Source organism: Neophocaena asiaeorientalis, unplaced genomic scaffold (assembly GCF_003031525.2).
Source record: "Neophocaena asiaeorientalis asiaeorientalis breed wild unplaced genomic scaffold, Neophocaena_asiaeorientalis_V1.1 scaffold67, whole genome shotgun sequence".
Classification (NCBI taxonomy): Eukaryota; Metazoa; Chordata; class Mammalia; order Artiodactyla; family Phocoenidae; genus Neophocaena; species Neophocaena asiaeorientalis.
The window spans coordinates 502,013-525,430 of NW_020173731.1; the positions used below are offsets into that span (position 1 = coordinate 502,013).

Genomic DNA, 23,418 nt, shown 5'->3' on the forward strand with positions numbered 1-23,418 from the left:
GCAACTGTCACTGCCATCCATATCCTTAACTCTTTTCATCTTGTATAACTGAAACTCTATTCCCATTAAATAGTAACTCCTCATTTCCGCTTCCTCCCCAGCCCCTGGTAGCCACCATTCTGCCTATCTATAATTTTGACTACTCCAGGTATATACACAAAAGAATTGAAAATAAAGTCTTGTTTCTGTGCAAAGGGCTTGCTGCCCAATTCGCATACAAGCCAGTACTATGACACCAGCTTTTGAGAAGAGGAAAGACTTTATTGTGAGGTTGACTGGCAAGGAAACAAGGAAGCACAGCTCTCAAATCTGTCTCACCAGTCTGGGGTTTGGTCAAACTTTCATGAGTTAGAGGAAGAGGGTTGGTTTGAGCCCTGGTGGGGCAGGTTTCCATTGGAGGGCTTTGGAACTTGGCCATTTACGGTAAGGTTAGGTAAAGGGGCTTCAGCACTGGATCTTCCTGAACAATGGACCCGTCACTTCTGAAAGGGTTCTGGTCACACCTGGTCCTTAGGTTCTGTGGAGGAGAGAAACTTTGGTTCCAGGTGTTATTTGAGGTCAAAATTTTCTCTTCTGCGTGTGCTTCGGCTGCATGACTTGTGGTTTTGTTTTGTTGTCTCTGAAAAACAACTCAGTATCTTGTTAGATACAGGACAGGGCCAGTTTGGGCTGGTTCTGCAATTATGGTGTCAAAGAGATATTTACATGTTCATAGCAGCATTATTCACAGTAAGTAAAACATGAAAGTAACTCGTGTCTGTCAGCAGATGAATAGATAAGCAAAATGCGGTATATGGATAACAATGGAATATTATTCAGCCTTAAAAAGGAAGGAAATTCTGACATATGCTACAACATGGATGAACCCTGAGGACAGTATGCTAAGTAAAATAAGTCATATAATTAGTTCTTAAACTTATTTTTAATTTTCTTCAAGCATGAAAAACTATTTAAAATATTATATTAATGTGAAACTGCCTTGCCAGCAGGGAACATAATTTATTCAGTTCTGTGGGTTGTAAGTTAAGATTTATAAATATCCAAGAATATGCTCTCTCTTCTTTTGAATTTCTAGAATTAGATATTAAACTTGAATATTCTAGACTTATTTCCCCACTCCTGAGTCTGATGCTTTATTTCTCCTATATAGGAGAAAAGTTTTATTTGAATTTTTAAAATCCTTATTTAAAAATTAGTCCATTTTAATGCATTATTTGATTTTTTAATTTTAGTCAGATTAACTTTCGTTTCTTTTTAAAATTTTTGAGTAGCATAGTCTTTTTTTCTTGATGAGATACATGATATTTATCTAATATTGATAAGATGGAAATGAAATTTGTTTAATTCAGATTAACATGTTGCTTACTTAATGTTAATTGCTCATAAATAAATAGAAAACTCAAAGTGCTTATGTGGTTAAGAGTCAGGACTTGTTGGTTCTGCTACTGACTTCCTTTGTGGTTTTGAAAAAGATATAACAACTACAAAGATTTAGTGTTTGAACATACACGGAATAGTTTGCCAAAAGCATTTGATACAAGGCAAATTAACGAGGTTGTTTTTGCTTACATATGAAATTCTTAAAAGATTTTAAAGAACTTTATTTCATTTGATTTCATAAAATCATTTAAGGCAAGAAGATGTGCGTGCGGGTTATCCTTTTTTATTAGTGGAAAAAGCATGGACTCCAGAGTCAAACCAATAGAGATTTAGGTACCTACCACCACTCTGTAATCTTGGGCAAGTTTTTTACAACCTTGAGCCTTGGTTTCTACATCTGAAAACTGGTTTTCATAGCACCTAATATTTATTGACATGTGCCAGGCATTGTGCTAATAAACATTTTGGTATTTTAGATACATTATTTTATTTACTTCATATAATAACCTTATTCAGTAAATACTACTTTCTCCTCATTTCACAGGGGAGGAGCTGGGGTACAGAAAAGTAGGTAACTTGATCAACTTGGTTTGTAAATAATCTGCGAGCAGCAGATTAAATCCTACTTCAGTCTATTTCCTAATTCTGATTCCAAAATTCTAAAGTGAAATTTCAAGATTATAACAACTTGAAGATAGGCAACCATGTCTTTTTTCTTTTATATTCCATAGCTCTTAGTATCATATACATTTGAGAGAATAGTATGCATTTGATATATACTTATTGATTGTTATGAATTTCTCTTGAAAAACAGATGTGGATATATTTATAAATTAAAAAATGGCCATTTTCTCTAAGGGCTAATTCTTTCTATTATTCTTTTTAAAAGTTGCCATTGAAGGGTAATTTTAGGACTTTCATTCTAACAGTCTTTTGTCTTTGTGCTGGTATTTTAAAAAGAAATGAGAAAGCTATAGAGAAGGCTGACCTCTCAAGAATTTTTGTGTGGGGAGTTACTAAGGCATGAAAGTCCATAAACCATTTTTCTCCATTTCATTTTTTGTGTATTTTCAACAAGCTGTACTTCTAGTTAGTAAAAGTTGGTAGTTTTTGTTTATACCAGGCCAAATTCCATTCTCATAAACTCAAACTTCATTGGACATAATGAAGTCTAAATTCAACCCTAAATTGAGTGTATTTTAATAAATATTGTCTATTCTCTTTGGGGCTCAATTTACCTCAAAACATTTTTTTAATTGGGGTATAGTTGTTTTCTAGTGCTGTGTTTCTACTGTACAGTGAATCAAAACATTTTTAAGAGTAGCAAATTTTATAACAAATCCTATAATGTGTATCCTTGTTTTAAAAAATAACATGTACAATTTTATTCTGATTATAATAGTAATATATTTGTGAATGATGCTGACATCCCAATAAGCCTTTTTTCATTAGAATATAATTCTGTGGTAATTTTGTCAAATAATCAAGTATTTAAGTTTGTACAATGTACATCATTGTACATCTCAGTAAATTTATTTATAAAAATCACTGAATTGTTAAAATGAGTGAATAGTAAGACTGTTAAAAAATAAACAGTAAGGGGCTTCCCTGGTGGCGCAGTGGTTGAGAGTCCGCCTGCCGATGCAGGGGACAGGGGTTCGTGCCCCGGTCCGGGAAGATCCCACATGCCGCGGAGCGGCTGGGCCCGTGAGCCATGGCCGCTGGGCCTGTGCGTCCGGACCCTGTGCTCTGCAATGGGAGAGGCCACAACAGTGAGAGGCCTGCGTACCGCAAAAAAAATAAATAAATAAATAAAACCATGCTGGGAGTTTAAAATTTTTTCAGTTTTTGCTAATTGGAAAACTAGGATGATGTAATTGTTTTCTTTATTTCGTACTATGCCTATGACTTGTTGCTATAGATAAATGACTATTTTACCTAAAACTAGTTTTTCTGCAAAGTATTTCAGTACAGAGAAATGTTAACTTTATTCTCTGGCAAAGAGCATACTTTGCTTGAAATTTATAAGGCTGTCTTATAAAAAACATCTTGTTTTATCTATTTTTTTTACCCTCTTTATGGACAGTTTGGATTATTTCCAAAGCTATAAAAAAGAATGGGTGTAAATTATTCTACATTGCTTATAGTTTGTTTACACTAGGTTACAAAGTTGGAACACACTATTTTTCCATTGCTTTCCTAGCTAGAAGATTAGTTTAGCTTATCTATATAGCTTTGTTCTCATATTTGAAAACAAATTATTTATGGACTCTCTCCAATGTATTTATCCTCGTTTTTTCTTTCTTTTTTTCGGTATTGAGATTGTGTCTTAAAATTACTTGTTGGGAGAATAATTTTTTCTATAAAACATTTTTAGGCAGATTTTTTTTTGGCTGCACCGTGAAGCATGCAGGATCTCAGCTCCCCAACCAGGGATCAAACCTGTGCCCCTTGCATTGGGAGCACAGAGTCTTAACCACTGGACCTCCAGGGAAGACCCATAGGCAGATATTTGTTTGTTCTTAAAGATATTCTGTATGTGTCTCCTCCAAAAGAGTATGACCCATTTAAAAATTTGACTATATCCTGAGAAATTATTTATAAAAGCTCTCCCACAAGTCTGATGAGGGCCAACTTGTTTAAAGATCTAATTAAGTTTATTGAGATCAATTAACTCTAATGTCTGACAGCATCAAGCATTGGCAAGGATGTGAGAACCTAGAGACACTGTTGTAATTAAAAGGCACTTGGAATTTAAGAATTAATTGGGGTGGATTGATTTCTCATAAGTTAAATCATCATGAACTTATTCTGTGGCTTGAAACTATTAGGCATTAGATGGTAATAGTTGTTATTGTTACTATTTTATATATACATATATATAGTACTTGCTGTATATCAGACACTGTTATAAAGACTTTACAGTAACTTGTTTAATTGTCACTATAATCCTATGAAGTAAAGACTGTCACCATCCTCATTTAGCAGATAAGGAAAATAAGTCGCACAGAACTCACTCAAGAACACAGAACCCAGGCAGACATTGCTCTTAACCACTTTACCATAATGAAAGGACTGCTTTCCTTTTCTTTTCCCTTTTTTCAAAAGAAAAAAAATTCATCTTGAAAGAATTAAAAAAATACTTAGTATAAGAAAATGAGAATTAATACTTTACCGCTAGAGGGAGAAACATGGTCTTCCATTTCCTTCTTTTTATTTCTTGTTTCCATTTTATGTTTTTATGTTACTTTTTTTTTTTTTTTTCGCGGTACTCGGGCCGGGCCTCTCACTGTTGTGGCCTCTCCCGGTGCGGAGCACAGGCTCCGGACGCGCAGGCTCAGCAGCCATGGCTCACGGGCCCAGCCGCTCCGCAGCATGTGGGATCTTCCCGGACTGGGGCACGAACCCGTGTCCCCTGCATTGTCAGGTGGACTCTCAACTACTGCGCCACCAGGGAAGCCCTGTTTTTATGTTATTTTTATGAGTCAGTGTTACTTCTAACAACTGACATAGTCTGATTACTAATGCTTTTTCATCAACTGCTACGATGTTAGTTCAAACAGTATTATTTGAATTTAGTCACAAAATCTTTATTAGGATTTTTTTTATGTGTTTGATAGTTTATATCAGTTGTCCACTTGGATTGGTTGCACATTTTTGTGGAAAATCTTTAAGCTTTATCTGCAGCTTAAAAGATAAGGAGTGAAAAGGTACTTCACATTTCTACCTACCTTTTGAAAAATCTGTATCATTGTAACTCAAAATGTGAACTATAATTTCATGTTAGAATGCTAATGGTGTTGATTAACTGATGATGTAAATATTAATATAAGTAAACAAAAATCTTTTAATAATTTGATATCAATTGATAATCGATATTTGTTGAAGTAAGCTCATGGTTTTATAACTGTAATTGATAAATAAAGCCCCCAAAAGATTGTAAGCATTTTAATAAGCTTGTTATACAATAAGGTATCTCTCACAGTATGAATATGTGCTGGGAGAAAAGTTCAAGGTATTGTCTTTTCTTAAATCATTCATTCTTCCTCCTTTGTTTTTATTTTATTTTTTAGGATTTTGGCACCCAATAGTAATTATCAAGATGTTGAGACCCTCTATAACTTCCTAATCAAGTATGAGGTAGGAGAAATAGTTTTAAATGTTTATCATATTTCCATTATAATCAAGCTTTAATATAAACAAACATAGGTGTTCTAAAATGTAATCAAATGCTATTTAATTGATATTTGCTTTAAATTCTTGAATGCCACAGAAGTTTGCCAGTGCCAGTCAGTTTTTTTCTTTTTTTCATTCTCTAAGTAAAAACATACAGTAGAGACCTATAATAGTACACTTTATCCAACACAGAATTGTTTCTCATCAGGGGTACTGTTGGCATTTTGGACAGGTCATTTCTTCATTGTGTGGAACGTTGCAGGATGCTTTAACATCTCTGCTCCTCAGATACTAAATGCCAGTAGCTCCCCCAGTCAGTGTGACGAGCAAAAATATCTTCCCACCGCACCCCACTCACATACCCAGATGGCCCCTAGGGAGGAAGAACCACCTCCGGTTGAGAACTACTGATTACTGAAAAAGAAAGCTATAATTTAGTTTCCTCCATAGCAGCAGTATAGACCCTGGAATTAAAGTTCTGGTGAGGCTCCAGTGTATTTTGTAAATTAATCTGCATGCTTTTCTTATCCTTGTTGATCCAAGGAAAGTATTCTGTTGATCTTCAGTTTTTGTTTGCCTAAAGTTCTTTACCCATGTGCCCATACATTCTTTCTTTTTAAGTGTGTGTGTATTTAATTTTTAAAATACTCTAAATAAAGGAATAGGACATATTTTCAGGTGTCACTTTTCTTATGGAGTCAAACTTCTTTAAATATATTTCTTCACTTTTATTCCTGGTTAGCTCTTTATTTAACTTTTTTATGCCACATCTTACATTAAGAACCTAGTGACTAAGAACACAGACTCTGAAGTCAAACTACTCATGTTCAAATGTTGGTTCTGCCGCCTATTAACTGTATGATCTTAGACGAGTTATTTAATTCTCTTTGCCTCAGTTGCCTCATCTATAAAATGGGAGTAACATAAGTAGATAAATTACAGCTATTCTTTAAAGACTAAATAACTTAATATATATAAAGTGCTCCAAACAGTACCAAGCACAGAGTAAGTGTTCAATAAGTGTTACTTATTTTATTTAAGGAAAGAGTGGTTGTTTACATGTACTTTTTAAAAGTTACATGTACTTTTTAAATCATCTCTTTTGAGATGATTCAGTGAAATAATTATTTCATTATACTTTCTGAATTTCAAATTCAATAAAAATATATTTGTGGAAACAATGGGGACAATTTTAAAATCACATATCCTTGAAAAATCTGATATATAGGTCTTCTTTGGATTTAGTGCTTTCTGTTGCTGAGAGCATTAGGAGAAAATACCCAACTTGCTATCTATAAGAATATGTGGATCTGAGTCCCAGATTTTGAAAGTATTTCTCTTAGCAGAACTTCCTCCCCAGTACCGGTTACTACATTGGATATATTTGTCTCACATCATAAACAGTGATACAACCATTTAAATTTTTTAAGATGTTTGGCTATTTTTATACTTAACCTTTGCCTTCTAATCTTGATTTTTTAAGAATTAAAAATAATATAGTCATTTCTGATATTTGGCATTCACTGTAAATAGTACAGCTAAGAATTAACGACACCAATTCCATAATCCATTTACAATCACAACTCTAACGTTTACTGATGGGGAGGCATCTTTTAGCTCTTTGTTTTCTGGGAATTATTAAATGATATTTAATAGCATAATTTAAAATGTCCCAATATGAGTAATTTAAAATGTCGTGTATCAGAATTAATGAATAGAATGAAATGGTATATTTCAGGCTAGAACCTGTGATGTATGTCATGAATTTGTGTTTCAGTTTTCCTTTATTAGTAGTAGATTAACTGCCTACTTTATAAGTCATCTGCTGTAACCTGGAGCCACATCACACTTACACTCCAGCCACGTTCTGGGATAAGTGTCTAAATGTACATAGATGATTGTTTTTTAAAGTAAAGATAAATCTAAATACTTTTTGCTAAAAATCTACTAATGGCTTCAAAAACTATTTTGTATTCATATTATATCAGGTTCAAAATCAGTTCTTCAGCTGATTTTTCTTAGCAGTTGATAGAGAATAGATTATTCCATTCATCTTCTGATCAAAGATCTGCAGTGTTGATTGTTGAAATTTGCTGGCCTAAGTTTGGATACATTATAGGTCCTAGCATGTTGGGGCAATAGTGAAAATATCAAAGGCCCTTGAGACCAGGGCAGAACATGTAAAGAAATAGGAATTGGGCTGGTTGATAAGTTAACTCTAAATGTATATTTTAGAACATTTTTGGAAGATTATTTTAATAAAAATTATAAAGTACTTAATCATGATCAATTATACACCAATTTCATAAATCATTAAATATAATAGTAAATATTATGTATAATTAAATAACATTAATTGTATATAAATATATAATCCTAATTTTAAGTGAAAATTTAGGATTATATACATTTCAACTGTTATATTTAAAAACTATGAGTTTTTAACCTTCAGTGAATGGAACATTTTCTATACAAATACGGTGACCTTATGAAAATACTGAGGAAGCTCGTAGAACTTTTGCAAATAAGCAAAACCCTAAAATCCATAGAAAACTTTCATGATATAAATCTTTAAAGTAGTGTTAATTAAATCTGGGTAGGAGCATTTTTCCTCATCAAAAAACTGCATACGGGGCTTCCTTGGTGGCGCAGTGGTTGAGAGTCCGCCTGCCGATGCAGGGGACACGGGTTCGTGCCCCGGTCCAGGAAGATCCCACATGCCACGGGCTAGGCCCGTGAGCCATGGCCTCTGAGCCTGTGCATCCAGAACCTGTGCTCCGCAATGGGAGAGGCCACAACAGTGAGAGGCCTGCATACAGCACAAAAAGAAAAAAAAAAAACAAACTGCATACGGCTAATAATAGCTTGAGTATTTTTAAAAGTAAATTGAATAGAAGATAGCCAGGTCTCATTTAGTTTCCCTTCACTAATACAGAATTTCTAAAAACTTAGAGACTGGGTTATATCTTGAGTAATCTGATAAAAAGAATTTCCTTCTACAAATTTCCAGATTGTTCCTTGCAACTTAAGTACAATACTGTCTAAATCAGTGGTAAGTCGCAAGAAATACAGGAGTCCTTCAGTGTGTTCTCCACGTGTGCCACAACAAGTTCTTGTATGATGAAGGACTTTTATATTTTTATAGTGTTGTAAATTGTCTCTGAATTATAATATTTATAAACTTAAACATATTAGTTTAAATACTTAGACCTCAGTAGTCTGAAAAACACATTTCTTCAGAAAATGTCTATAAATCAGGCTTTTTCCTAAACAGGTAGATCTTTCCACACAGTTTATAACCTTAGTGTTTAAATGAAAGTTATTCAGTAATAACTTTCAGAAGTGTCAATCATAGTATTCAAATGTTGTTAGAGTTGAATATTTTTCTTTCAGCTTGAATTATTTCTATTCATGAAATAAGAGTTGGCTGATTGTGCTTACAGTAGTCTACATATGGAACCCCAGATCTACTCTAGTCTTTTAAGTACAGCTGTTAAAAATTTTTTTTAACAATTTATTTACTTTTCCCAGAAAATAAATATTGAATAAATACATTAGGGCTAGGCTAATTGATGCATGAATCTGTTGATAAGAGCCAGTAGTGGTAGAATTTAGTGTTTCATGTACTACACATTTTTTTCTGTCCGTTTGATGTATAAAATGATCATCTGCTTTTTGAGATTGCCACTAACCCCAGGACCATCTCACTTCTTCTGGTTCTGTGAACAGATTAAGTTGTAACAATAGGACTAATATTTTTACACATAGTTCAGTGTTAGTATTATGGTCACTGATCTTCTAATTGTTATGATTTAGTCCTTTTTATGCAAAAACTAGAAACTTGACATTCTGCTTCCTCAGAATATGGGCCATTCTATTTGTGCTCTCACCACTCATTTGACTTAATATGCATTTTAAATAGCTATATCTTTGTTCTTTTCAGGTAAATAAAAATGTCAGATTTACTGCCCAGGAACTTTATGATTGTGTTTCACAGGCTGAGTATCGGTAAGTCATATCTGTGTGTAGATATATCAGTGTAACACTCTTTTACCATGTATAGCACCACTTGGTGGTGGTGCTGAAGGGTTCTTTTTACGTCTTCACTAAACTATGACATTTTTTTAACCTTTCTAAATATGAAATATCTCATACATACATACATAAGAGTTGTATGTGTATGTATTTATGCACATAGCAAGTTTAAGTTTGAAAGTGGTTCTCAAGCTTTGGGGCATCAAGGTTCTTTTATATTTTTTAAAAATACTGGACACCCCTAAGAGCTTTTGTTTATGTGGGTCTTATCTATCTATATTTACTGTATTAGAAATTAGAACTGAGAAATTTAAAAATATTCAATTAAAAATAACAGCTAATTACATGTTATGATAAGTAACATAATTATGAAAATAATTTTTTCCAAACACAAAATATTACTTACAAGCATGGCCTTGTAAGAGATTTCTGCAAATCTCTTAATGTCTGACTTAATAGAAGACAGGTAGATTCTCATTGCTTCTTTTGCATTTAGTCTCAGTAATCCCATGTTACATATCTATGGAAAACTGTTGTACACTCTCATAAGGACGAGAATTCAAAAGGCAAATCACGTCTTAGTCTTACGGAAATACCTTTGACCTCACAGACCCTTTGAAAGAGTCTACATTCCCCAGTCTGTGTTTTGAAGAACAGCTCGTATAAAGAATACTCATATGCCTGCCATCCTGGGCCAAGGCAGACAAATTCATGAGGATTAAATACCCATTTAACCCTTCCAGGGTTGCCCTCCAGTCCCATACCCCCTGCCCCCAACCCCCAACCCATATTGGTTTTTTTTAATAATTTTATTGAAGTACAGTTGATTTACAGTGTTGTGTTAATTTCTGCTGTACAGCAAAGTGACTCAGTTATACATATATATTTATATTCTTTTTCATATTCTTTTCCATTATGGTTTATCACAGGATATCAAATATAGTTGTCTGTGTTATATGGTAGGACCTTGTTGTTTATCCATTCTAAATGTAATAGTTTGCATCTGCTAACCCCCAACTCCCAATCCTTCTCTCCCCAACCCCACCTCCCCCTTGGCAAACACAAGTCTGTTCTCTGTATCTGTGAGTCTGTTTTTGTTTCAAAGATATGTTCATTTGTGTCATATTTTAGATTCCACGTGTAAGTGATATCATACAGTATTTGTCTTTCTGACTTACTTCACTTAAAAGGTCCATCCCTGTTGCTGCAAATGGCATTATTTCATTCTTTTTTATGGCTGAGTAATATTCCATCGTGTGTGTGTGTGTATGTCTGTGTGTGTGTGTGTATACCACATCTTTCTCCATTCATCTGTCAGTGGACATTTAGGTTGTATCCATGTCTTGGCTATTGTAAATAGTACTGCTGTGAACACGGGGCTGCATGTATCTTTTCAAATTATAGCTTTGTCTGGGTGTATGCCCAGGAGTGGGATTGCTGGATCATATGGCAACTCTATTTTTAGTTTTTTGAAGAACCTCCATACTGTTTTCCACGGTGGCTGCACCAATTTACATTCCCACCAACAGTGTAAAAGGGTTCCCTTTTTCTCACACCCATTTCCATTCTGACTGGTGTGAGATGGTACCTCATTGTAATTTTGATTTGCATTTCTCTAATAATTGGGGATGATGAGCATCTTTTCATGTGCCTACTGGCCGTCTGTATGTCTTCTTTGGAGAAATGTCTATTTAGGTCTTCTGCTCATTTTTCGATTGGGTTGTTTGTTTTTGTTGTTGAGTTGTATGAGCTGTTTGTATACTTTGGAAAGTAAGCTGTTGCCAGTCGCATCATTTGCCAATATTTTCTCCCATTCTGTAGGTTGTCTTTTCATTTTGTTTATGGTTTCCTTTGCTGTGCAAAAGCTTATAAGTTTGATTAGGTCCCATTTGTTTATATTTGCTTTTATTTCTGTTGCCTTGAGAGACTGACCAAAGAAAACATTGCTACGATTTATGTCAGAGAATGTTTTGCCTATGTTTTCTTCTAGGAGTTTTATGGTGTCTTGTCTTATATTTAAGTCTTTAAGCCATGTTGAGTTTATTTTTGTGTATGGTATGAGGGTGTGTTCTAGCTTCATTGGTTTACATACGGCTGTCCAACTTTCCCAACCCCACTTGCTGAAGAGACTGTCTTTACCCCACTGTATATTCTTGCCTCCTTTGTAGAAGATTAATTGTCCATTGGTGTGTGGATTTATTTCTGGGCTCTCTGTTCTGTTCCATTGATCCATATTGTTTTGTTTGTTTTTACTTAAAATTTTTATTTATTATGTAATCAATATAATACATGCTTATAAAAATGCAGAAATTGCAGATAAATTTCATTTTTTAATATACTTTTACACAGATTATACTGTATATATATGGTTGTGTATGCTATTTATTTTCCAACTTAACAAACCTCAATAACCCACACCTCTGTAACCAGAATCTCAACAAGCATCATTTTTAATGTCTATATATACTTACATTGTCTAAATGTACCATGATTCAGTTAAGTATTTCCTTAAATGTTGGACATTGACCATATTTCCATTTTTAAACCACTTTATGTAATACTGTGTTCAGTATCTGCAGAAATCTTTGACCATGTTTCTATTTCTTTAGACTATGAACATCTTAAAAGATCTTGATAATCTGTTGACAAATTCTTCTCCCCAAAGATTCTCGTAGTTTATTTTCGAAACTAGTAATGTATAAAGAAGTATTTAGGGTTCTTATCAAAATACTAGCTTTACCAAAATTTTTCTTTTCTTTTTCCCATCACACCATTCTGCCCTTTAGCTCATGTTAAAGGAGGGGAAGGGGGCTGGTGGATGGGGAGGAAAGACAGCCAAAAAACAAACAAAAAATACATACAATAATGGTGGTCATACATTCTACAAGTGATAGCCATTTTCAAATTTTCCATCAGCCTCCATCTTTAAAGGGAACCTCTCAGATGATATGAATGGGGAATCCAGGCTTATTTTGTTTTTATTTCTTTTGAATTTTATTTTATTTATTTTTTTATACAACAGGTTCTTATTAGTTATCTATTTTATACATATTAGAGTATATATGTCAATCCCAATCTCCCAATTCCTCCTACCACCACCACCACCCCCGCCACTTCCCCCCTTCGTGTCCATACGTTTGTTCTCTACATCTGTGTCTCCATTTCTGCCCTGCAGACTGGTTCATCTGTACCATTTTTCTAGGTTCCACATATATGCGTTAATATACAATATTTGTTTTTCTCTTTCTGACTGACTTCACTCTGTATGACAGTCTCTAGATCCATCCACATCTCTACAAATGACCCAATTTCGTTCCTTCTTATGGCTGAGTAATATTCCGTTGTATATATGTACCACATCTTCTTTATCCATTCATCTGTTGATAAAGTATTCTGCAACTTTACCATATTCATTGATTAGCTCTAGTAGTTTTCTGGTGGCATCTTTAGGGTCCTCTATGTATAGTATCACATCATCTACAAACAGTGCCAGCTTTACTTCTTCTTTTCCATTGTATTCCTTTTATTTCTTTTACTTCTTTGATTGCAGTGGCTAGGACTTCCAAAACTGTGTTGAATAATAGTGGCTAGAATGGATATCCTTTTCTTGTTCGTGATCTTCGAGGAAATGCTTTCAGTTTTTCACCATTGAGAATGATGTTTGCTGTGGGTTTGTTGTATATGGCCTTTATTATGTTGAGGTAGGTTCCCTCTATGCCTGCTTTCTGGAGAGTTTTTATCATACGTGGGTGTTGAATTTTGTCAGAAGCTTCTTCTGCATATATTGAGATGATCATATGGTTTTTCTTCTTCAATTTGTTAATGTGGTGTATCACATTGATTGATTTGCATATATTGAAGAATCCTTGCATCCCTTGTTCATGGTGTATGATCCTTTCAGTGTGTTGTTGGATTCTGTTTGCTAGTATTTTGTTGAGGATTTTTGCATCTATATTCATCAGTGATATTGGTCTGTAATTCTCTTTTTTAGTAGTATCCTTATCTGGTTTTGATATCAGAGTGATGGTGCCCTCATAGAAGCCATCTGGTCCTAGACTTTTGTTCGTTGAAAGATTTTTAATCACAGTTTCAATTTCATTACTTGAGATTGGTCTGTTCATATTTTCTGTTTCTTCCTGTTTCAGTCTTGGAAGGTTTTACCTTTCTAAGAATTTGTCCATTTCTTCCAGATTGTCCATTTTCTTGGCATAGAATTGCTTGTAGTAGTCTCTTATGATACTTTGTATTTCTGCGGTGTCTGTTGTAACTTCTCCTTTTTCATTTCTAATTTTATTGATTTGAGTCCTCTCTTTTTCTTGTTGAGTCTGGCTAAAGGTTTATCAATTTTGTTTACCTTCTCAAAGAACCAGCTTTTAGTTTTCTTGATCTTTGCTATTGTTTTCTTTGTTTCTATTTCATTTATTTCTGCTCTGATCTTTATGATTTCTTTCCTTCAACTAACTTTGGGTTTTGTTTGTTCTTCTTTCTCTAGTTCCTTTGGGTGTAAGGTTAGATTGTTTTTTTGAGATTTCTCTTGTTTCTTGAGGTAGGCTTGTATTGCTACAATCTTCTCTCTTAGAACTGCTTTTTCTGCATCCCATAGGTTTTGGATCGTCGTGTTTTCGTTGTCTTTTTTCTCTAGGTATTTTTTTGTTTCCTCCTCGATTTCTTCTTTGATCTCTTGGTTATTTAGTAACATATTGTTTAACCTCTATGTGTTTGTGTTTTTTACGGTTTTTTCCCTGTAATTGATTTCTAATCTTATAGCGTTGTGGTCGGAAAAGATGCTTGATATGATTTCTGTTTTCTTAAATTTACCAAGGCTTGATTTGTGACCCAAGATGTGATCTATCCTGGAGGATGTTCCATGTGCACTTGAGAAGAAGGTGTAATCTGCTGTGTTTGGATGGAATGTCCTATAAATATCAATTAAATCTGTCTGGTCTATTATGTCATTTAAAGCTTGTGTTTCTTTATTAATTTTCTGTCTGGATGATCTGTCCATTGGAGTAAGGGAGGTGTTAACATCCCCTGCTATTGTTGTGTTACTGTCAATTTCCTCTTTTATAGCTGTTAGCAGTTGCCTCATGTATTGAGTTGCTTCTATGTTGGGTGCATATATATTTATAACTGTTATATCTTCTTCTTGGATTGATCTCTTGATCATTATGTAGTGTCCTTCCTTGTCTCTTGTAACATTCTTTATTTTTAAGTCTATTTTATCTGATATGAGTATTGCTACTCCAGCTTTCTTTTGATTTCCACTTGCATGTAATATCTTTTTCCATCCCTTCACTTTCAGTCTGTATGTGTCCTAGGTCTGATGTGGGTCACTTGTAGACAGCATATGTATGGGTCTTGTTTTTGTATCCATTCAGCGAGCCTGTGTCTTTTGGTTGGAGCATTTAATCCATTCACATTTAAGGTAATTATCGATGTGTAAGTTCCTGTTACCATTTCTTAATTGTTATGGGTTTGTGTTTGTTGGTCCTTTTCTTCTTTTGTGTCTCCCCCTTAGAGAATTTCCTTTAGCATTTGTTGTAGAGCTGATTCAGTGGTGCTGAATTCTCTTAACTTTTGCTTGTCTGTAAAGGTTTTAATTTCTCTGTCGAATCTGAATGAGATCCTTGCTGGGTAGAGTAATATTGGTTGTAGGTTCTTCCCTTTCATCACTTTAAATATATCGTGCCGCTCCCTTCTGGCTTGTAGAGTTTCTGTTGAGAAATCAGCTGTTAACCTTATGGGAGTTCCCTTGTATGTTATTTGTCGTTTTCCCTTGTTGCTTTCAATAATTTTTCTTTGTCTTTAATGTTTGTCAATTTGATTACTATGTGTCTCGGCCTGTTTCTGCTTGGGTTTATCCTGCCTGGGACTCTCTGCGCTTCCTGGACTTGGGTGGCTATTTCCTAACCATGTTAGGGAAGTTTTTGACTGTAATCTCTTCACATATTTTCTCAGGTCCTTTCTCTCTTTCTTCTCCTTCTGGGACTCCTATAAATGCGAATGTTGTTGCACTTAATGTTGTCCCAAAGGTCTCTTAGGCTGTCTTCATTTCTTTTCATTGTTTTTTATTTATTCCATTCTGCAGCAGTGAATTCCACCGTTCTGTCTTCCAGGTCACTTATCCGTTCTTTTGCCTCAGTTATTCTGCTATTGATTCCTTCTAGTGTAGTTTTCATTTCCGTTATTGTATTGTTCATCTCTGTTTGTTTGTTCTTTAATTCTTCTAGGTCTTTGTTAAACATTTCTTGCATCTTCTCAATCTTTGCCTCCATTCTTTTTCCAAGGTCCTGGATCATCTTCACTATTATTATTCTGAATTCTTTTTCTGGAGGGTTGCTATCTCCACTTCATTTAGTTGTTTTTCTGGGGTTTTAGCTTGTTACTTCATCTGGTACAAAGTTCTCTGCCTTTTCATTTTGTCTGTCTTTCTGCGAATGTGGTTTTCCTTCCACAGGCTGCAGAATTGTTCTTCTTGCTTCTGCTGTCTTCCCTCTTCGTATTGTTCCTTATTTCAACATTGAGATTCATCCACATTGAGGCATGGAGCAATAGTCAGTTTACACTCAGTTCTATTATAACATGACATATGTGTTCCTAAGTATCACTGTTATGCAGATTGCATACTGCATACTGAACTATGAAAATTCATGCAATAAAAGCCACAGGTCTCATAGAAAAGGTGGAGTTGGGGTACGTCACTCACAAACTTAATAAGTGGACTTCCCTGGTGGCACAGTGGTTGAGAGTCCGCCTGCTGATGCAAGGGACACGGGTTCGTGCCCCGGTCCGGAAAGATCCCACATGCCGCGGAGCGGCTGGGCCCGTGAGCCATGGCCGCTGGGCCTGCGCGCTATGGCCGCTGGGCCTGCGCGTCCAGAGCCTGTGTTCTGCAACAGGAGAGGTCACAGCAGTGAGAGGCCCACGTACCGAAAAAAAAAAACAAACTTAATAAAGGACATTGAAAAAAAGATAGGAACCTAATCTAAATAGTATCACAGTTTTACACATTTTAGGACAAATTGTCCTAAAATGGTTAAAAAATGGTTAAAAAACACATTAGTCCTAAAATAAATCTAACACTTTACCTTTAAAAGAAAGTGAAGTTTGCTATGGACCTGATCATAGGAAAGGTTGTAGCCTGTGGATTAGTGTGATGTGGTAGAATCTGAAATTGGATATAAGGGTGTAGCACCAGATATGAATAGTTGTGGCTCATAACAGGAGGAAAGCTGAGGTAGCTGGTACATATTTGAAGTACATGCATGTGTGTATTGTGTATATTCCTAAGCAGTTTGGTTCAGCTGTGGTGCAGTTTTCTCTGTTCATCTAGCATTTTTCACTGTTGAAATCCTGTTTAAGAAAATGCAAAATTTTTGTTGTGCTCAAATTGTTCCTTAATGTATTGATGGTGCTACAACAAATTCTTGTGTTGTAAACAAGAACTGTAACAGAACTGATGGTATTTTTACTGCTATGTAATGTGCCACTGTATCACTAAACCACAGTTTATTTGCCATTTGTAATTTGCAGATATATTTGTGTAGCTATAAAATTGTATGAGAAGACATGGTGACAGAGTTAATTATCAAGGTGCTTCTACTGGTAAAACTCTAGATTGATAAATATATTTGGTGATATCAAGGCACTAGGATTGATAATCATACACAAATGTTACTAGGCAGCATAACTATGAAAATTCACTCACTCACTAGATTAAAGTAAGTTTTCTAAGAAAATCTGAAGCCAGTGGGGCATGCATTATCTGTTGTAGCTGGGGGTGAAAATGGTTTTTTACCCTGATATTCAGACTCTTAATTAATCAGTTGTACTCTTATTTATATATCTTTACAACTACTCCACATTTAAAGGTTTGTGTACATGAGATTTGTATCAAAAATATAATGTCTTCCAACCTTAGTGATACTTTTGAAGGTGTAGAAAGGTCACCATATATAACTTGGAGGGCAGAGTCCCTTGCAGGATGGTTTCAATCAAATGTCTAAAATTATTTTGACTTCAGCTTACTGTTTAAATACTTTGGAGGTTTTGGTTTTTTGTTTGTTTGTTTTTTGCAGGGGGGAGGGTGCAAGGGTCAAGCTTGAATGTTCAAAGTTAAAGTGGTAGTACCCATTTTTCTCTTCTTTGTTTTCCTTCCACTTACTATGCCAGGGATTTGAATTATGATATTAATTAATAAGCTCCCTCTTATATCCTAAAAGTGTGAGTTTTAAGAGAATTCAAATACATCTAATATCTTGAATGCATTGGAAAATGGGGATTGCTGTTCAATGGGCTTTTGGTTATTAGCTTTTAGATTTGTTACTCTGTTGTTTGTTTTGAAATTATTTGCCATATTTTCAGTGAATGGTCCCTCCCATATTAGCCTCTGGTGTACTCCACAGCTCATGTAAGCTGCCAGAAGACAGAGGTTCTTTTCGTTTCAGTAGTCTATACTAGACACAGAGCCAAACACAATAGATACGAGGTAGCAGAGTTTCCCTGTGACTCAGAGGTGAAAACAGAAGAATGATTTAACTTGGCAAAGACAGTTACTTAGATTGTCTGAATTTGCTAATCTTTGTTTTTGATTTGTAAAGTGTTCCTTGTGAAGGAAGAGGCTATGATGTGCCCAACACCATATTTATTGCACTAGGGAGGAAATTAAGTAGCTCAAGAACAGAAAACTATTTTGTAGGTTCTGATAAAGCAAGTAATTAAGGTTTCAGATTGAAAGTAGCTTTGATCAAAAGTTGAATTCCATGACACAGTAGAACCTTGGTGTTTATATGTATAAATCAGTGTTTTCTGTCTTCTGCAATTTGTAGGTTCTTTGTTATAGCTTTCGCTCTTGCCAGTGGGGTCTGAGCACTGCTTACCCTGAGCAGATGAGGAGTTTGCTCAGAAAATCCAGGATGGTAAATTATAACAAGATTATCAAACAAATATCTTGTGTGTGATATCTTCTACGTATATGAGAAATAAGTTAGGAACAGTATTTAATTCACTTTGTTTGACAGAATGTTCTGACATGTTTGCAAGACAAGTCTCTAAGGTCATTTTTTCTATGTGAAATGCACATTAGTTTGTGACATCAGCTCCATAAAGTACCTGGCGTATCCACATAATATGCCGCCTGAGGCCTGTGTATCAGGAGCAGCTTTGTTTTCCTTCTAGCAGGTGCTTTCAGGGATTACTGCTTTCTGACTCCAGGAATTGGCTCCATGGTAGTATCTTCTAGATTACATTAGAGCTGCGGTTCCTGGACCTGAGTGTCAGCACCACCTGGGAACTTGCAAGGAATGCAAACTCTAAGGCTCCAGCCCAGACCTTCTGAATCAGAAACTGTTTATATACTGTTTTTATATGCACTACACTGTATTCCATTTTTCCTTTATTTGAGATGCACATTGCAAATGTATAGAAACATTGAGAGAGTTGTAAAACATATCCATTGTAGACGTTTTTCTTGTACCTAAAAAGGATTTTGGAAAAACTGCATCAAATATTGGAGTTAGGGCACTTAAATACACTACTGCCATGCCACTTTGACAAAACTAGCTATGGAAATGAGTCAGATAACCACTGGAATTATTTTTTAATTGATCTGATCAAATTTCCAGTTATTTTGACCCATCTGAGATTTGGTCAAATTAAGTTTGATACTCATAATAGGACAATTTAGAAAGACAGCGGCAGTTCTCTAGAAGTTTCATGAGCAATATAGAATTGCAGAACTAGAAGCAACCTCCAGTCTCGAGCTTTGTTCCAGAAAGGATTAGGAGTTGGGATTGTTTAGTTTGGAAAAGAGAAATAGGGTCACTATAAGGGACATAAAATATTTGTACTATTAGAAGAAATAAGAATAGCAACTTTTTGTTTTGTTTTAATTTAGGCAGACAGGTCAGATAGGTAATTTTTTAAGGCCCAATGTTAAGGAAGAACTTTCTAGCAATTAAGAGATATCAAAATATGTAATGGCCTTTCTCTCAGTTGTAAATATCTCATCACCAAGAGGTGAAAGCCAAGGTGAGATGATTCATCGGGGATGCTACAGAATGGTAGACAAAAGTGTTAATATTCTGCCATATCTAATATTCTGCCATTCTACATATAATCCACAGGGAAAAGGAACTCAAGAATTACTATCTTCATAGTCTAGTATAGACCCAACACATGTGATGAAAAACACCTGGTACTTTCCTCAGCCAGCAATGACAACTTGATGCAGGAAACAAAATCTGTAGGTGATAATCCATTGTCAGAATGCTGATTCCCACAAATAAAACCAAATGCCATTAGGATGAAAAGAGGGGATAGGGCTCTCCTCTTAACTATGAGAGGAGGAAAAAAGAGGAGAAGAAAAAGAAAAGACATCGAAATAGATTAAAAGTCTAGTTACTAAGGAATTTTCTTCCACATGTGGAATAAGTAACCAAGAACAGGAATAGGGGCCTCCCCTTTTTATTTCATTTTCAAGTTTATAAGAAGACATTTTACATCTCTCCAATTTTGGACCTCTTAGGGTCTTTGGAAGATCATTTTCTGAGCAGTTATAAAGAACTGGCAATGACATAACACTGATTTTAAGCACTCCAAATGCAGGAAACAGGACTAGAGTAACACAAAGCCAAAAGTCAGGTTTCAGCCAGCCCCAGGGAAGCCACACGTCTTCAGGAAGTGAGGCTGCTCAAAATACAGTGTATTTACTTTGCTGCGGCTCCTAGCTCTCATCCTAGTCCTTGAGCTCTGATTGACTTCTTTTTTCTTCGTACCCTGCATCAAGGGATCCGTGAGGGTGGAGGGGCAGAGGAGGGGCAGTGTGCAAAGGTAGCTGGAAGTCCTCCCCGACACTCTGGACATGGTTCAGAGCAATCTTAGAAGCCAAAGAAGTCATAACAGTGTAATTTTCATAACTGCCATTTCTTGAACACCTTTATATACCAGATGCTGTACTGGGTACTGGGTATTCTTCGTGAACTTATGTAGACCATCTCTCAATAGATTTAAATAGGTTTCCATGAGATTTGAACTCTATAGACACCATGTATAATGATTGGTGCTCTAACCGATAACTTAAAGACCTCACAGCTTGTAGGCCTCCTGTCAGCTTTTGAGAGTCCAGCCAGGCTTCATCTTAGATAAAATTGTGAGTAGTCATGGCACATATCAGGCCTTTACTCCCTGCTTCCCCACCTCTGGTTTAGAGTAATTATCTAGTATTCATTTGTTAATGACTAGGTTACCTATCTTGACAGTTCTCTTTAAGAGTTGAAGCTCTGTCAACTTCCTATCCCCTCGCCAGTGTCTGTTCCGGTCTGGAGGTACACCCTCTTAGTATCCTCCAGTTTACCTGTTCTCTAACTCCCAAGCAAAATAAAACAAAAATATGTGATCTACTCCACAGTGTTCTTGTTGACAGCAGGTCTGCCATGGGAAGCTTTATTCCTGAATGAAGGAATTGCACCAAAATCATCTCCATGTTGACTGTCTGCGAACCCATGCTGCTAAGTGCTTATCCTCCCATGTTGTTTGGTTTGGGCTAAGGATCCATAACTTTGGCATTTTCGCTCTCAGATATCAAATAATGTATTTCAAATCCCAGTGTTCTCCTGTTGTATTAAGATTTTTTTCATTTATCTGACTAGCTCTCTTGTAGTGATATAAAATTTCTTTATCCCCTAGGGAAAAGTTAACCATCGGATGCCGCCAACTGGTTGAGATGGAACATACCATGCAACAGTGCAATGCCTCCGTCTATATGGAGGCCAAAAAGAGGGGATGGTGTGAAGACATGCTCAACTATAGAACCTAAGTGCTGATTTTGTAACTTAGAAGGAACTGCATCTATCTTCAGGAACAAGAGTAGCTTTCAACCTTTTGTGCCAAACCCGGGAGACTTGCAAGAAATGTCTTAAGAAATGTCTCAAATGTCAATGTCTCATAAGTACAAAAAGATAATTGCCTATTACTGACAATCTCATTGAGGTTCTAATGTGTCCATTGTGGGATAAACTGTGAACTCAACTTGTCTGAAGTTGACTTTACCTCCCTACCTCTACTCCTAATACTGAGCCAGTGTGTCTAAGGAAAGGAGAGCCATCTTTTTGGTCATCTTAGGGCAAGAGCCACTGCGGCATCTGAGGAAGGCCCAGGACACAGTGTTAGCATCTCTCTCAACAATAAATATGGGTATGTGACCAGAGACGTTTCCAAACCTCAAGAAAGAATTAGGACATGACCATGCTCACCATATTCCACAAGAGAAATCTTACCCTGGGCTGTTTTATGATCAAACTGTCTTCCATGTAGACACAATACATAATACGTATCCCTTCTACTTCCCCCAAGGTAAGGGAAGTAGAATTTTGACTTGGGCTCCAACTTGCTGCAGTAGCCTCTTTTCTTCCCTGGCCTTGTCACTTCTCAGTGCATTTCTCATGGGATAAACAGGGAGACCCCTCTGCTCAGTGTCCTCTTAAATGTGAAACAGCATGGATTTATCAGGTAGCAGTGGCTGATGTTTGCCCCTGGCTAAACCAAGTGTTTAACTGACTTCTTCTTTAGTTATAAATACCATCTATGGAAATCCTTGTTTACTAAAGTATATTATGCTTTTGTTAATACATTAGATTAAATCTAATTTGGTACTCTATTATAAATGTTAATTTATTTTTTTAAAAAAGCAATGAATTATTTTTAGTGATTTTGCTTTTCATTTTACTTCCAATTTTTTTTTCTGAACTGCATACAGGTATGATTATAAAAGTGAACCTCCAATGAAAGAGAACTATGCAGGATGCCCATTAGCAGGAAGAAGGATCTGATGAGCTTTGTTTGCTTAGAAAGCCACACCTCCTCCTGGCGCTCAAAGTGCCCTCAGGGATATGAGCCTGGGTAGAAGGAGAAGCTTCCAGAGCACCTCTGCTGTCTGCCTCTTTCCTTTTCCATCCCCTCCCCCTACCAAAGATTTCTTCAGACTTTTATCCCTCAGCTGCTTCTAGTTGTTATTGAGTTTTGCCCTGCTTTGTTTTTGTTGCTGTTGTTGTTGTTTTGGTCGCAGCTTGCAGGATCTTAGTTCCCTGACTAGGGATTGAACTGTGGGCCACTGCAGTGAAAGCACAGAGTCCTAACCCCTGGGCCGCCAGGGAACTCCTTGCTGCGCTTCATTACCTCCCTTTTTCTCTCTTATCTTTTTAATATGTTATACTTTTTAGGAAATTTCTTTTCACTCCTATCATCTGAATACTTCTACGTGTTTCACCCTATGCATGTGGATTTTAATTTTATCCTAATCTATGTGTCTTTCACTTTGTACGTTAATTTGTCAATTTTCAACCTTTTTAAAATTTTTTTTTTTTGCGGTACACGGGCCTCTCACTGTTGTGGCCTCTCCTGTTGCGGAGCACAGGCTCCAGATGCGCAGGCTCAGCGGCCATGGCTCACGGGCCCAGCCGCTCTGCAGCATGTGGGATCCTCCCAGACCGGGGCACGAACCCATGTCCCCTGCATCGGCAGGCAGACTCTCAACCACTGCGCCACCAGGGAAGCACTAAATATTTATTTTGATATGTGAAAATGTTTTAACTTTCTAGTCTTATTTTTATCTTTAGAAGACATTCTTTAAAATTTTTTTAGTGTTTGTTTCTTTGAAATGTAAGGGTTTTGGGGTTTTTTTTTCTTCTTTTTGTTGCCTTCTTTTCTTATCTTAAACTTTATACTTTTTTTCTAACAGTACAGTGTGGGAGTTGAGGAATCCCTTTCCTCCCATCCCCTGCTCGCTCTTTTCTGGGTCTCCTCTCTGGATTGGAGTAACTCAGTTGACAT

General features: G+C 36.0%; 1 protein-coding gene across 6 annotated transcripts in view; it reads left to right on the top strand.

The window, feature by feature from the left end:
* The window catches only part of SWT1 (SWT1 RNA endoribonuclease homolog), an 89,347-nt gene extending 67,101 nt beyond the window's left edge, over window positions 1–22,246 (top strand). For 5 of the 6 annotated variants that reach the window (XM_024751131.1, XM_024751132.1, XM_024751130.1 and 2 more), the window contains 3 exons: window positions 5,454–5,520; window positions 9,500–9,564; window positions 21,277–22,246. In XM_024751131.1, the coding sequence (XP_024606899.1) occupies window positions 5,454–5,520; window positions 9,500–9,564; window positions 21,277–21,406 (262 nt within the window). In that variant the 3' untranslated portion in view covers window positions 21,407–22,246. Of the gene's footprint in view, window positions 1–5,453; window positions 5,521–9,499; window positions 9,565–21,276 lie in introns of those variants that run through there. The other variant, XR_003003931.1, reaches the window with a different exon arrangement.
* Window positions 22,247–23,418: the final 1,172 nt, after the last annotated feature.